At 38.9% G+C, this 13,467-nt stretch overlaps 3 protein-coding genes across 3 annotated transcripts; all 3 read left to right on the top strand.

Annotated features, from left to right (window-relative positions):
• The first annotated feature begins 2,949 nt into the window (after positions 1–2,949).
• On the top strand, positions 2,950–6,075 carry LOC112172226 (peptidyl-prolyl cis-trans isomerase FKBP15-1). Its single transcript, XM_024309489.2, has 6 exons — positions 2,950–3,092; positions 3,197–3,246; positions 4,122–4,184; positions 4,823–4,913; positions 5,538–5,642; positions 5,787–6,075. The coding sequence occupies exons 1-6, from the start codon at positions 3,038–3,040 to the stop codon at positions 5,861–5,863; spliced, it is 441 nt and encodes a 146-aa protein (XP_024165257.1). The 5' UTR covers positions 2,950–3,037; the 3' UTR covers positions 5,864–6,075.
• Positions 6,076–6,671: 596 nt separating this feature from the next.
• Positions 6,672–10,472, top strand: LOC112172225 (peptidyl-prolyl cis-trans isomerase FKBP62). The gene is made up of 13 exons (XM_024309488.2): positions 6,672–6,961; positions 7,058–7,144; positions 7,996–8,256; positions 8,343–8,417; positions 8,496–8,576; positions 8,671–8,865; positions 8,949–9,041; positions 9,138–9,313; positions 9,414–9,536; positions 9,617–9,763; positions 9,852–9,979; positions 10,071–10,179; positions 10,261–10,472. Exons 1-13 carry the CDS (start codon positions 6,778–6,780, stop codon positions 10,291–10,293), a joined length of 1,692 nt encoding a protein of 563 aa, XP_024165256.1. The 5' UTR covers positions 6,672–6,777; the 3' UTR covers positions 10,294–10,472.
• Positions 10,473–11,726: 1,254 nt separating this feature from the next.
• LOC112169728 (40S ribosomal protein S8) lies at positions 11,727–13,403 on the top strand. The gene is made up of 5 exons (XM_024306783.2): positions 11,727–11,813; positions 11,907–11,979; positions 12,378–12,720; positions 12,926–13,095; positions 13,182–13,403. The coding sequence occupies exons 1-5, from the start codon at positions 11,810–11,812 to the stop codon at positions 13,264–13,266; spliced, it is 675 nt and encodes a 224-aa protein (XP_024162551.1). The 5' UTR covers positions 11,727–11,809; the 3' UTR covers positions 13,267–13,403.
• Positions 13,404–13,467: the final 64 nt, after the last annotated feature.

The following is a 13,467-nucleotide window of genomic DNA, read 5'->3' as shown; positions in this document are numbered from 1 at the left end:
GCACAAAGTTGATGAACATCATCACATAGGCTCTTTGGTAATAAGTAGCAATTCATGGCATACAGGGGCATTGATTGAGCAACAGCCTTTATCATGACTTCCTTACTAGCACAACTAAGGATTTTGGATTTCCAGCCCACAAGCTTCTTTGTTATCTTCTCCTTGATGTAGAAGAATTTAGCTGTTTTGGATTTACAGACATAAAGAGGTAAACCTAAATACTTGTCATGCTCATCTCGACATTGAACCTCCAAAATAGCTGAAAGTTTGGTTTGAATATCACATGACACATTCCTGCTGAACACCACACTACTCTTCTCAAAATTTATTTTCTGTCTTGAGGCTCTAGCATAGATATCCATAATCCGTCTAACATTAGTGCATTCTCTTTCAGTGGCAGACCCAAAAAACAGACTGTCATCTGCAAAAAATAAATGATGAAGGACAGGGGCTTGTGGACACATACGTAACCCTTGTATATTGCCATCTTGCACAGCTTTAGTGATTAGAGCTGAAAGTCCCTCAGCACAAAGAATAAATAGATAGGGTGATAAAGGATCACCCTGTCTAATACCTCGTGTCGGAATGATGTCAGAAGAAACTTGCGCATTTATTAAGATAGCATACCAGACAGACATAACACAACCCATGATCATCTCTACCCATTTTATTGCAAAGCCAAGTTTCAACAACATAGCCTTCAAGAAGGTCCATTCCAAACGATCATACGCCTTGTTGATATCTAACTTCAACGAAAAGAAACCCTCTTGTTGATGTCTGAGTTTATGCATGAAGTGAGCAACCTCATTGGCAACCAAAGAATTATCAGAAATAAGGCGTCCAGGTACATAGGCACTCTGCAGAGGGGAGATAATACTTGGCAACCATACTTTAAGTCTGTTAGCCACCACCTTCGAACATATTCTGTATATCACATTACAAAGTGCAATAGGGCGAAAATGAGTAGCATCAGTTGGTTCTGGTACCTTTGGTATTAAGCAAAGATGTGTGAAGTTTGACTCCTCCCAAGCTTCACCCTTCTCCAAAAAGTTCCGAATCGCCATACATACATTCATTCCAACAATATGCCAATACTTCTGAAAAAAAAGAATGGTGACATCCCATCCGACCCTGGAATCTTTGATGGGTGCATTTGAAAGAGCGCCTTTTTTATTTCCTCATCCGTATAGGGTCGCAAAAGGGTTAAATTCATCTCATTTGTTACCTTCGGAGCAGTAGCTTCCATTATCACTTGAACGACCTCAGATACAGTTCCTTCAGTTGCAAAAACATGGTTGTAATATTCCATTAGCAGATCATGAATACGTTCAGGCTCAGCTCTCCAAACACCCTGAGCATCATTTAGGCCTTTGATCAAGTTACGACTCCTCCTATTGGTGGCCCTACAATGGAAGAAAGCAGAGTTTCTATCTCCTTCTTGCAGCCATAAAGAGCGAGATCTTTGTCTCCAATACTTTTCCTGTTGTGCCAGCATCTGGCTATACGTAACATGCAACCGTCTTTATTCCTCATACTGCTCAGGGGAGTATGGTGCTTTCATGAGATCATTTAGTTTCCCCTGCACAACACGCATTTCCACCTTCTGTTTTTCAAACTCAACCCTGTGCCATTGAAGTAGTTCCACACCCGTAGCATGAATTTTTGTACTCAACTGTTGCAAGACATTGCCTGTGAGGGGTTTCGACCAATTCTGTTGTATGATATTATGACACATCTCATTGCCATGCCACATCTCTTCAAATCGAAAACGCTGTGGAGTCCTTGTTTGTCTAGTATTGTCCAGTCTAATCTCAACCAGGAGAGGAACATGGTCTAACTCTGATGGGTTCAACGTTATCACTCTGCTAAAAGGGAAGCAAATCCGCCATAACATGTTCTGAAAACTTCAATCAAGCCTCTTTTTAGTATGCCTGTTCGACCATGTGAATCTACTAATGTCATACAAGGCACTGTTCGTCATTGTTTTCCTGAAGCGGAGCATTGGTGCCATAGCACGCAGAGGACCCCCTGACTTGTCCAAATTACTCATGATTTCATTGAAATCACCCGCCATGATCCAGGGCAAGGAACACGTTTCTACAGCCAAGGATTCAATCAGGTCCCAGGTTTGTCGTCTCTCTGTCTGGGAAGCAACCCCGTATATTCCAGTAAAACGCCAAACGACTGGCCCTCCTAACTCTGTACTGATGTCAGCGTAAATGTGATTTGGAGAGGATGAATGCAGGCTAGCGTGCAGATCTGAGTTCCATAGCAGTGCTACACCCTGAGATTGAGCCTCATAATCTGAAGAGAAGCATATGTTTCCTGCAAACCCTAGACGCCCAGTAAGGGAGTCAATGATATTTGGTTGCGCTAGGGTTTCTGCTAAAAAAATAAGACTCGGCCTCTTTGCCCTGACCAAATCCACCAAAGCATGCTGAGTTTCTCTGTTCACAATACCTCGACAGTTCCATACTAAGACGTTTAAAGGCTGCATTGAAGCAGGATAGCAGTCGCTGGAAAGCAACGTGGGCGGCGATGCACAAGGATAGCGGCGACACTTAGGGTTTTTGTGACGTTTAAAATAGTATGAATTTAGATTTTGGTGGAGAAAATGAAGATTAATGTTATCTAATGAGAATTTAAGTAGCCTTTGTATTTTTTTTAATTAATTGATTATATTTTTATTTTTCCTTACAGATCTGAATTTTAAAAAATTAGTGTACTTATTTATTAGTCATTTGTCATTTTGTATATGAATAATATAATTTTTAATAATTCAAATATTTATAGGATGAACTAATAAAATTACAAATCTTATGATGGCAATAGCCTGCATCCAAAGAAAAAACTACAACCATCACTAGGTTCCCAAAACTCAAAATAAATAGGCGACTGCCACGTAAGACTAATGAGTTATATCGACGTGTTGATGACCAATGGGAAGAAGGAAATTTAGACCCCTATGTATAATAGAGCCCCAGCAGAAGCAGAAAGGCTTGGACCAACACTCGGAGACTGACTGAGACACACAAAAATGAGGATGAAGGCCGCTACCATACTCTTGATTCTGCCTCTTCTTTCGGCCTTGGGTAGATCTCTCGCTACTTATAGATTCTTGTTGCCTATTCAGTAATTTCAAATCTATTGAACTGATGGTTTCTTGTTTATTTCGTTGTGTATTGTTGTAATCCAGCTTTTGCCGGGAAGGTCGCCGATGTCAAAACCTTGCAGATTGGTGTCAAGGTAGATTTCCTTTCTCTCTTTTAAATCCAAGTTGTAATGCGAATTGTGTTGATGGAGATTTATTGGTTTCTTTGAAAAAGTAGTTGCTAATTCGGTTATGGTGTGTCTGGAGCTACTGTTTGGTTGAGTTTTTGGAATTGTAGTAACGGTGTTGCTGCATATGGTAATTTGTTTTGGACATATAATGGACATTATTACTCCAATTGTTGTGATCGATTAGATTTAGACGTTTTTGTTTTCTGTTTGTGGATTGATTACTGTAGGCACTATAAACCCTAATTATTTGCTTGATAGGCCTTTTCAAACATAAGTTTCTCTAGAAAACGATGCTATAGAGTTCTTAGACAATATGTTCCCTGAGGAAAACTGGCACCTACTGCTAGGTGTAAGAATGTTCACTAGGTTCACCATCGGCTGCATTATCAAGTAGAATCCTTCCCTATATTAAGTAAAGTTAGTTTTGACGATCACCTTTGGCTTTGGATTGCTTGAAGCAATGGAACATTTCTGACATCTGCTTGGTTGAGTTTTAAATTTCTTAGGTATTGGATTGTTGCAGCTATTATGTTTTCTTTTTCTTTTCTTTTTTAATGAGAATTTCTTCACAATCCTGGATATCTTTCACTTCTTTTGGTGATTAACTTGCTTTTGGGTCTTCTTGTGTGTCCTGGCATTCTTCTATAAAGTGCTTTTAACATGGCTGACTCCTGAATATCAGTGAGTTATTGTTCTCTACTTCTCTGGCTGTGTGTGGAGCCTTGGACACTAAAGTTGGTGGGTTTGATGCCACAATTTTGGGACTCATCCCCACTACATCTTTGTTATTGTTCTTTTTTGTTTTTTTTTTAACATGGAAAATTATTTCTATTTTGCAGTACAAGCCAGAAACTTGTGAACTTAAGGCTCGCAAAGGTGATAAAGTCAGGGTACACTACCGGGTAAGAGTTTGGTACAGCTGCAAGCTTGTATCTGTAATTGAGTTCATTATCTTAAGATGTTATCTGCCCACAAAATTCAATTCTTCTGCTTCGATGCATAATCTTATCATAACCAAAGAAAAAAAAAAAAAAAAAAAACTTTGATCGCCATTCATTTCAAGTTCAAGCCCTGCTAATCACCGCCTTATTTGCTGCTTGACATTGGTTCTAAACTTTTTGTCTGAATGAGTAAATTTGTATCTTTTAACTTTCTAGTGGACATCATTTCCCTTTTTGAAGAATTGGAAGTCCCATGTTGAGAAATTGGAAAATTATTAGCTTGTTGCCAAGTCAAATGTTTTTTCATGATCTCTTGGATCTATTTTGCACTTATGCTGCCTACCATTGTGTTTTTCCTATTTCTGTAATTCTATGTCTTTTTACATATGTGGGAACTTATGCTCAGCTAAAATCAAATCTAATAGTACCTGCGCTGTGGTCATGTCTCCTCCCTCACTTACAGTTTTCATCTTATCAGAAGCTTTTTGAATACCTGCATTAATGTAGTTGGCTTACTATGAGTCGCATTCATTAGCTCGTCTCTCCTACTATAGTGAAGATTGATTGGGCTAAACTTATTTTGTCTTTCACACTTGCAGGGAAAACTCACAGATGGAACTGTCTTTGATTCTAGTTTTGAAAGGGGTGATCCAATCTCTTTTGATCTTGGGGTTGGTCAAGTTATAAAAGGTGAATGCTGTGATAATTCTTACTTTAGGCACCTTGTTACGAATGACAAATGATTGGAATGCAGTATAGGTTATACGGTTATACCATCATGGAAAAACATACTCTTGATGATATTCATATCTTATTGGGCTATGCTACAATCCTTTTGGATCATTCAGACCAAAAAAAGAAAAGAAAAGAAAAAAAAGAGATTATCCAGTGGTTGGGATAATTAAGTTATAAGTGTCACTGGAATGGTGGTTTCTACTGGCTTAAGAGCTTACTGGCTTTGTTTGTCAAGAATTCCATACCTGTTTCAACTAGACACTAATTCTAGTTTTGTTTTTCTAAACCTCAATGCATCTTAAGCATGATTTGACACCATTAGGTCTGCCGTTCAAGATCTACTGAGATCTTTTGGCCGAAATTGTATCTGTAAGTACTAAAAGGATTGGTGTGTGTGTGTGCGCGCGTGCATGTGAGTGAGATTATGTGGTGAGAAGTTTCTGCATTCATCTATTGTGTCAACTGTCATGCAATTAAAGTGAGGACAAGTTTGATGGGATATGCGGCATGTAATGCCATGATAGGTAAATAGCCTTAACATTTGATTTTTGGCGCATGACATAATTTCCTTCTTTGCAGGATGGGACCAAGGAATTGCGGGAATGTGCGTAGGCGAGAAGCGCAAGTTGAAAATACCTTCACATATGGGCTATGGGGATCAGGGTTCTCCACCAACTATTCCAGGTAATAATTACTTCCATTTTCTGGGATTCTCTTGTTTGGGCAAAGAGGATATATGTAAAGGAACTAAAATGGTTGGAGTACATTTAACAATAATTGATGAAAATAGTTAAGACGGCTTAAATTATGGTTGTTTGAACATTACAGGTGGTGCCACACTGATATTCGACACTGAGCTCGTTGAAATTTTGGGGAGAGATTCAAAGAACGACGGAGAGCTGTAGTGGAATGATTTCCAGCTTGAGCTTCCTTTTATGTTTTTTCATATTTAGTTTTCCTAAAGAAATTACTCGTGGTAACCAGTGGCTTGGCGAGCCAAAATATTATTTTGCTTTATAGTCATTATCAGACTACAAGGTTGAGGCTATGTTACTGTTCAGTCTGTTCTGTCACTTTTGAGTTTCGGCTCCCCTATTTCGATTTGTTCAGTTTTTCAGTCGCCTAGTTTGTTCAAGGATAATGGTCTCCTGTTACACCATCTTATTTCCAGACACCACTACTCGGCCTCAGCTACAGCTAAAAGTCTAGAATCGAATCTGTCACAGTTGAAAGCCGAGAAACATGTCATGGTAGCCTACAGGGAAAAGTAATTTCAACTTCTCGGATTCCTAAAACACAACATGCAATTACTGTGGTAAATGTCTTCAAAGATATTTCTCTGCAAAATTCCATCTCTTTACAGTTGTTATCTTGCTCTCTTATGACGCTTTCCCATTTTGGAAGAAAGAGATTGCTTCCAAATTACTGCACCTTTTTACTGCAAAAGCGTCACTGACCCTCAGACTATGACGTGACAAAGAAAACGACACGTAGTTCATAACCATACGTAATCTAAGCCGTTAATAAGCGATTCTTAAAAAAACAAAAAACAAAAAAAAAAGCCGTTAATAAAGGGAATCGTGATTAGTGATAGTGTGATACACCGTAGCAGCACCTGATCACGGTAGTGGGTCCCTCCAGAAGCATCAAAGACCCTCTGTGATTTTATCCGTTAACCTAAACCCCGTTCGGAAGGGTCCAGAACTCCTCCCTCTCCCATAAAAGGGGCCTTTGTTTCCCCTCACTCACACGCACACTCTCTTCGACTCTAAATTCGCACACAGTCTCTCTCTCTTGAATTTCACGCCGTTTACCAAAAATGGACGACGACTTCGACATGGCAGCGCCCGGCGGCGAGATGATGGACGACTTTGACCTCCCCGACGAGGGCCCCGTTCTCAAGGTCGGCGAGGAGAAGGAGATCGGAAAGCAGGGCTTGAAGAAGAAGCTCCTCAAGGAAGGTGAAGGCTGGGAAACGCCCAAGAGCGGCGACGAGGTTGAAGGTCCGGCTCCCCGAGCTCGTTTAAACTGTTGTTGAATTTGTGCTTTTTCTGGTTGTTTTTGGATTGAGATTGATTGCTATTGTGATTGAATTTCAGTACACTACACTGGGACTTTGCTGGACGGGACTCAGTTCGATTCGAGCCGCGATCGGGGGACGCCGTTCAAGTTCACTCTCGGTCAAGGTGAGAGGGATCTTTGGCCTTTCACTTGTGTTCTAATCACTTGATTAAGCTCCGAGCTGGATGCGTATTGTGTTTTTGGTTAATGAGATTAGTGATTTTCAATCAGAATTTTTATAATTCATGATCTGGAATGTTATCATGAAGAGAGCTTAAATTGGTAATTAAAACATGTGTAGTTTTTGTGCTTTTATATTTCGGCAACTTTTTATTAGTATATAAAGCAATGAGTAAATACTGGCTGTAGAAGAATAGGATTTATAGAGGCGATCTTTGGAAAGTAGAGCATTGATACATTTAGATGGAATAGAAGCTCGTGGAGCATAAATGCATCAAGCTTTCAATCCGACTCTTGACTGTTTGTTATTTTCTACTTACTTTTCTGACGTGTTTATATTAGTTACACAAGTTTGATTGATTTGGTAATATCAGTTACGAGATCTTGTTAAGAAGATCTGTACTACTAGCATTTGTGCTGAAGTTTTTGGGAAAGCCTTCTTTTGTCCTTTTGCTTTCTTTGGAAGCATTACAGCTATTTGTATGATAATTGTAGCATATAATATGGATGGTCACTTTTGAGTGTTTTGGGTAGTGCATCAGAGACCGAAGCAATATCTTAATGTGACTTAGTGTTTATGAGGAGTGGAAAGAAGAGTCTTTTGTTTTCTTCAGGGGAGGGAGAATAGTTTGTCGTATGACTGTGAGCATTTCTTTACGATCTGCATTGTCTGGGGTCGAGTTTAATGCTTCTTGTACGGGTTGATTCTGTGTGGTGGTCACTTTAGGTTCATAATCTGAACCTACTGAGGTTGAACTACATCTCACAAAGATGGGTTTATGATGTTTTGGTGTAGGACAAGTGATTAAAGGATGGGATGAAGGTATTAAAACAATGAAGAAAGGTGAGAATGCCCTTTTCACCATTCCTCCTGATATGGCTTATGGTGCGTCTGGATCTGCCCCAACCATCCCTCCAAATGCAACGTTGCAGTTCGATGTTGAATTGCTATCGTGGACCAGTGTAAACGACATAACCAAGGATGGTGGAATTATTAAGAAGGTTTTGAAAGAGGGAGAAAAATGGGAGAACCCAAAAGACCTTGATGAAGTTATAGGTAAATCTCTTTTTCATGGTTCTTGTTGGCTTCTGCAGTATGTTATGGCCTTTATTTAATGCACCCCCTGCCTGTGCTTTATGCAGTTAAATTTGAGGCCCAGCTCGAAGATAAAACACTTGTAGCAAAATCTGACACCGTGGAATTCACTGTCAAAGAGGGTATTGTTCCTTCCCAACTAGTATTCATTTTTTTATCATTTGCCTTTTGATGACCTATAATCTTGCAATTGTGAACAGGTTACTTCTGTCCTGCATTGGCAAAGGCTGTTAAAACAATGAAGAAGAGCGAAAAAGTATTGTTAACGGTGAAACCACAATGTATGTTGCCTAGAAACTCCGGCGAGAGTTAAAAAATGAGAATTGACAATTATGATATGATTTCTCATCTATTCTTACCTGCTTTATGTTCCAGATGGATTTGGGGACAAGGGTAAGCCTGCATCTGGTGATGAGGGTGCTGTTCCTCCAAATGCAACTCTTCATATTACTCTAGAGTTGGTATCGTGGAGAACAGTCTCAGAACTGACAGATGACAAGAAAGTTGTTAAGAAGATCCTAAAAGAAGGGGAAGGGTATGAGCGTCCAAATGAAGGAGCTGTTGTTACAGGTATTTACTCATTGATTTAGAGATGCCTATGTTACAATACCAGCTTAAACAATTTCTTAATCGTTTTGTTTTGTGCCTGGCAGTGAAATTGATTGGAAAGTTGCAAGATGGTAAGGAATTTTTAAAGAAAGGTCATGGTGAAGGAGAAGAACCATTTGAGTTCAAGACAGATGAGGGTAATGAGACTTAAAGAGTGCTTTTCTTTTCTTTTTTCTTTTTTCCCCGTGGTCCTTTGGTCTTTAGTTGTGCTGAGAGTTGATCTTATTGGACAGAGCAAGTCATTGAGGGGCTTGATAGAGCTGTAGTGACAATGAAGAAGGGTGAGATAGCTCATGTGATTATAGCCCCTGAGTATGGATTTGGCTCGTCAGAGTCCCAGCAGGAGTTGGCAGTGGTGCCTCCTAATTCCACCCTCTATTATGAGGTCGAGCTTGTATCTTTTGTCAAGGTGGGTGAATAGTGCAGCTTGTTGTGTGTTATGTGTCTATTCGTTTCAAGCCTTCCCAGTCTCTTTTGTTTTTATCATTTTTGTATCCTCCTTTCCCCAGGACAAGGAATCATGGGACATGAATACTCCGGAGAAAATTGAGGCTGCTGGTAAGAAGAAGGAAGAAGGGAATGCTTTCTTTAAGGCTGGTAAATATGCAAAAGCTTCCAAGAGATATGAGAAGGTACCATGGTTAACATGTTGGTTCATGAATCTGGTGACCTGACCTCTGTTCTTATGCTCACTGAACCTTTCTCCATGCAGGCTGTGAAGTACATTGAGTATGATTCGGCTTTTGCTGATGAGGAGAAAAAACAGGCTAAGGTGTTGAAGGTTGCTTGCAATCTCAATGATGCTGCTTGCAAATTGAAGCTGAAAGAGTACAAACAGGCTGAAAAGCTGTGTACCAAGGTCAGCAGTTTTTACTTGAGAAGCCTTTGTGAGGTCCTATTTTGTGCTTGGTTTTTTCCTTTACCAATGGGGATGCCTTTGTACATAGGTGTTGGAGCTTGAGGGTAAGAATGTAAAGGCCCTGTACAGAAGAGCTCAGGCATATATCCAGCTGGCTGATTTGGATTTGGCTGAGCTTGACATCAAGAAAGCTCTTGAAATAGACCCTAACAACAGGTATACGCTGCTTTGTGACTCCACTGCTCTTACAGTAATTAATTACATGTTGAAGTAAAAGTATTGATGCGTGGGTTTAACGTTGAAACAGGGATGTGAAGCTGGAGTACAAAACTTTGAAGGAGAAGATGAAAGAACTCAATAAAAAGGAGGCAAAGTTCTATGGCAACATGTTTGCTAAACTGACTAAAAATTCCAATGTAAGTATCCATTTCATTAAAGTTGGTAGTGCGTTTCATTCTCTGGGATTGATTGGTGGTTCATTTTTTTGGCTTTTGCAGAAGGATGCTGAACCAATGAGCGTAGACAGCTAGGCATACGCGGAGGGGAGGGATTGCAAAATTGCATTACCTGCTACTTCCAGTTAGTTGTAGGACTACAACTTGGTCAGGCACTAGAAGTTGCTATGGGTTAATTTTCTATTTGTTCACCTGAATGACTATTGAGATGGATTTTTATTAGTAAAACAATGGAGTTTTTTCTTTTATCTGCATGTGGCCGTTTGGTTTATATCGTTTATTTCTAACTAAGCTTGCTTCTAACTGGTGTGCTCCAAAAATTTTGCTCTGTTGGCATCTCATCCTTTACAGATCCAAATTCTAATTAGCAATTGGAGAATCTGATCGCTGGAACCTATAACACATATAAAATGAGTTGTACATGCCCAGAGGCAAGTCTGAGGCTTTGAAAATGATATATGTAGTGAAATAATGGGGTTCACTTGGGGAATTAGATGTAATTGCATTTATATTTAGGTTTTTTAGGAAAGTTTTTGGTACATTAGTATATTGACACATCAAGTAGATTACCTTCGATAATATAATAAAGGTGGGATAATATAATAAAGGTGGAATGACTCCATGCATTAGTAAAGATTGTAATTTAGCCAATTTAAAAAAAAAATGTAATTTAGCTTAATCTTCTTCTTCTTACTCTTCCTCTTCCTCTTGGTGTTTTTGCAAAGGTTGCATAATAAGATGTTTACTTCTGCACCAAGTAATGGATTCTTCTTCTTCCTCCTCTACCTCTTGGTGTTTTTGTGAGGTTGCATAATAAGATGTTTATTTTTACACCAAATAATGGATTTCCTGCCGCACCACAATTGCATACATTGGCAAAAAGAAGTTCAAATCAAATTTATTATATGTAAGCCTATTTAGATTAGTTTGCAAGCTCTTATAATAATTGAACATCAGTTTTTAACAATGAATGATACCGAGAATCTTATAACTGTATGTATGTGCAGTTATGGCCTTTCATCTAATAAAAGTTTTTGAATTCAAAAAAATATATACCGAGTGCATTTTATGTAATGGCTAATTCGAACAGTTTCTTACGGACAAGTTATTGTACTGTTTGCTCAATTGCATAATGGTATTATGCTACCGGAAAAAAAATACAAATTTGTACATGCACAAGAGTAAAATAACATTTTGGTAATTTGAAATTGTTTAGTGATTCAATTATATTAATTGAAAGACTGAGTTTTATCACGATGAATTGTTGATTGATTTGGTAAACATAAATGGCTAGTGCATGCCAAATATAATTGACATTTTCGATCGATCGCTTGTTTTCGAATGATGTTTTGAAACGTAAATGATTCCGACTATGAAAATATAAACTCAAATCGGAGATAAACGAGCAGCGGCTTTTTATGGAGTGACCATCAAAAAATTAAAAGCCAAAAATATGTTTAAATAGGTAAAATGACGTAAAGACCCTTCAACGTGGTGTAGGGTTTTTTAGGGTTTCATAGCTTTCACATTAAACTGAGAGTGAGACTGAGAGGAATTTTAGAGCGAGAAAGGGAGCGGCAGTTGAGGCAAAATGGGTATACGAACGATCCTCTTCTGCAGCTCAAAATGAATTGTTTCTGTTTGATTTCTATTTCTGGGTTTATGGATTGTCTATATTTTTATTTCAGGTATTTCCAGGGACTCTATGCACAAGAGGCGCGCCACTGGTGGCAAGAAGAAAGCTTGGAGGAAGAAGCGAAAGTAAGTCTCTCTATGCCAATCTTATAAAGTCCCATTCTTGGCTTACTTAAAGTTGTAGATTCTGTTTTCTGGGGTTTTAGAATTCTGTACTTGTATGATTTCTTGAATTTGATAGTCCTAGAATGTGCTTATATTTGTCAATTGGTAAGAGACATTTAGTTTAATGGCTCCCACTAATTTTGTGAAGTTTACATATGGGTTTCATTAGATAGTGGGATCTGATCCTTGTTTTGATGTTTAGTCATAATGTGTTGTTGGGAATCTGGCAATTTTGTTCTTCCTTTGTAAACATTTATTGAATAGAATAGCTTGTGTAGTCTTTGTGTGCAATTTACATAGTGGACTTTAGACATATAAGTTGTACTTTTGCTTATACACCCCTTTGTTTGGATTTCAAGGTATGAGCTTGGTCGTCAGCCGGCAAATACCAAGATCTCAAGCAACAAAACTGTAAGGAGAATTCGTGTTAGAGGTGGCAATGTGAAGTGGAGGGCCCTGAGATTGGATACTGGGAACTTTTCTTGGGGTAGTGAGGCTGTTACGCGCAAGACTCGTATTCTTGATGTCGTTTACAATGCCTCAAACAACGAACTTGTTAGGACACAGACTCTTGTGAAGAGTGCAATTGTTCAGGTGGATGCTGCTCCTTTTAGGCAATGGTATCTACAGCACTACAATGTTGATATCGGGAGGAAGAAAAAGACAGCTGCAAAAAAGGATGCCAATGATGCTGCTACAGAGGTGATGAGTTTATAATACCCTATCAATGCCTTGTATACAGCAGCGTCCTTTTTCTATTATTGTTTATGAAGCTGCAATGAGTTTTCGGATAGTCATTATGAAAGTGATTTTTGGGAATTTGAAAGCAGTGTACTATGTGTTCTTAGACTCTACGAGAATGAAATGGAAATGAATTGCTCTTATTTGTTGCTGGTGACTATTATAGGAGGCAGATGGCACCACAGAAGAAACCAAAAAGAGCAGCAATCTCCTGAGGAAGCTTGAGAAGCGCCAGAAAGATCGTACTCTTGATTCCCACATCGAAGAGCAGTTTAGTGGTGGTAGGTTGTTGGCTTGCATTTCTTCCCGCCCAGGCCAATGTGGAAGATCTGATGGGTAAGCATGATGACCATTGTTTCTTTAATGCTAACCTTGGAATCTTATTCAAGTTCATATATATAACTTTTGAACTTGTATAACAGGTACATTTTGGAGGGGAAAGAATTAGAGTTTTACATGAAGAAACTCCAGAGGAAGAAGGGAAAGGCAGCTGGTGCTGCTGCATAAAACCTTTGTTTTGCTACTATCTGAGATAATGTACAACAGCCAAAGTTGTTTCATTTGAGGCATCATTGATGAGTGTTTGAGATTTTGCTCTGTCCGGCTTACTTTTATATGATTCTTTACATTGGTACTACATTTCACCTTGCCATGTTTAATTGCTGTTGCTCATGATCTCATTCTTCTATTTGAAACGTCAGTGCTTTT

Source organism: Rosa chinensis, chromosome 6 (assembly GCF_002994745.2).
Source record: "Rosa chinensis cultivar Old Blush chromosome 6, RchiOBHm-V2, whole genome shotgun sequence".
Lineage (NCBI taxonomy): Eukaryota > Viridiplantae > Streptophyta > Magnoliopsida > Rosales > Rosaceae > Rosa > Rosa chinensis.
The sequence above is the reverse complement of the archived record's forward strand: the minus strand, read 5'-3'. Positions and strand labels throughout refer to the sequence as shown.

What these genes read in the sequence shown, in the direction of transcription:
- LOC112172226 (XM_024309489.2), top strand. Translation starts at nt 3,038, where the DNA reads ATGAGGATGAAGGCCGCTACCATACTCTTGATTCTGCCTCTTCTTTCG. An exon ending in GCCTCTTCTTTCGGCCTTGG is followed by an intron (nt 3,093 to 3,196) that starts GTAGATCTCTCG and finishes GTTGTAATCCAG; the next exon opens with CTTTTGCCGGGAAGGTCGCC. An exon ending in TTCTCCACCAACTATTCCAG is followed by an intron (nt 5,643 to 5,786) that starts GTAATAATTACT and finishes TGAACATTACAG; the next exon opens with GTGGTGCCACACTGATATTC.
- LOC112172225 (XM_024309488.2), top strand. Translation starts at nt 6,778, where the DNA reads ATGGACGACGACTTCGACATGGCAGCGCCCGGCGGCGAGATGATGGAC. An exon ending in GGAATTCACTGTCAAAGAGG is followed by an intron (nt 8,418 to 8,495) that starts GTATTGTTCCTT and finishes AATTGTGAACAG; the next exon opens with GTTACTTCTGTCCTGCATTG. An exon ending in TGAAGGAGCTGTTGTTACAG is followed by an intron (nt 8,866 to 8,948) that starts GTATTTACTCAT and finishes TGTGCCTGGCAG; the next exon opens with TGAAATTGATTGGAAAGTTG.
- LOC112169728 (XM_024306783.2), top strand. An exon ending in GCTTGGAGGAAGAAGCGAAA is followed by an intron (nt 11,980 to 12,377) that starts GTAAGTCTCTCT and finishes TTGGATTTCAAG; the next exon opens with GTATGAGCTTGGTCGTCAGC. An exon ending in CCAATGATGCTGCTACAGAG is followed by an intron (nt 12,721 to 12,925) that starts GTGATGAGTTTA and finishes TGACTATTATAG; the next exon opens with GAGGCAGATGGCACCACAGA.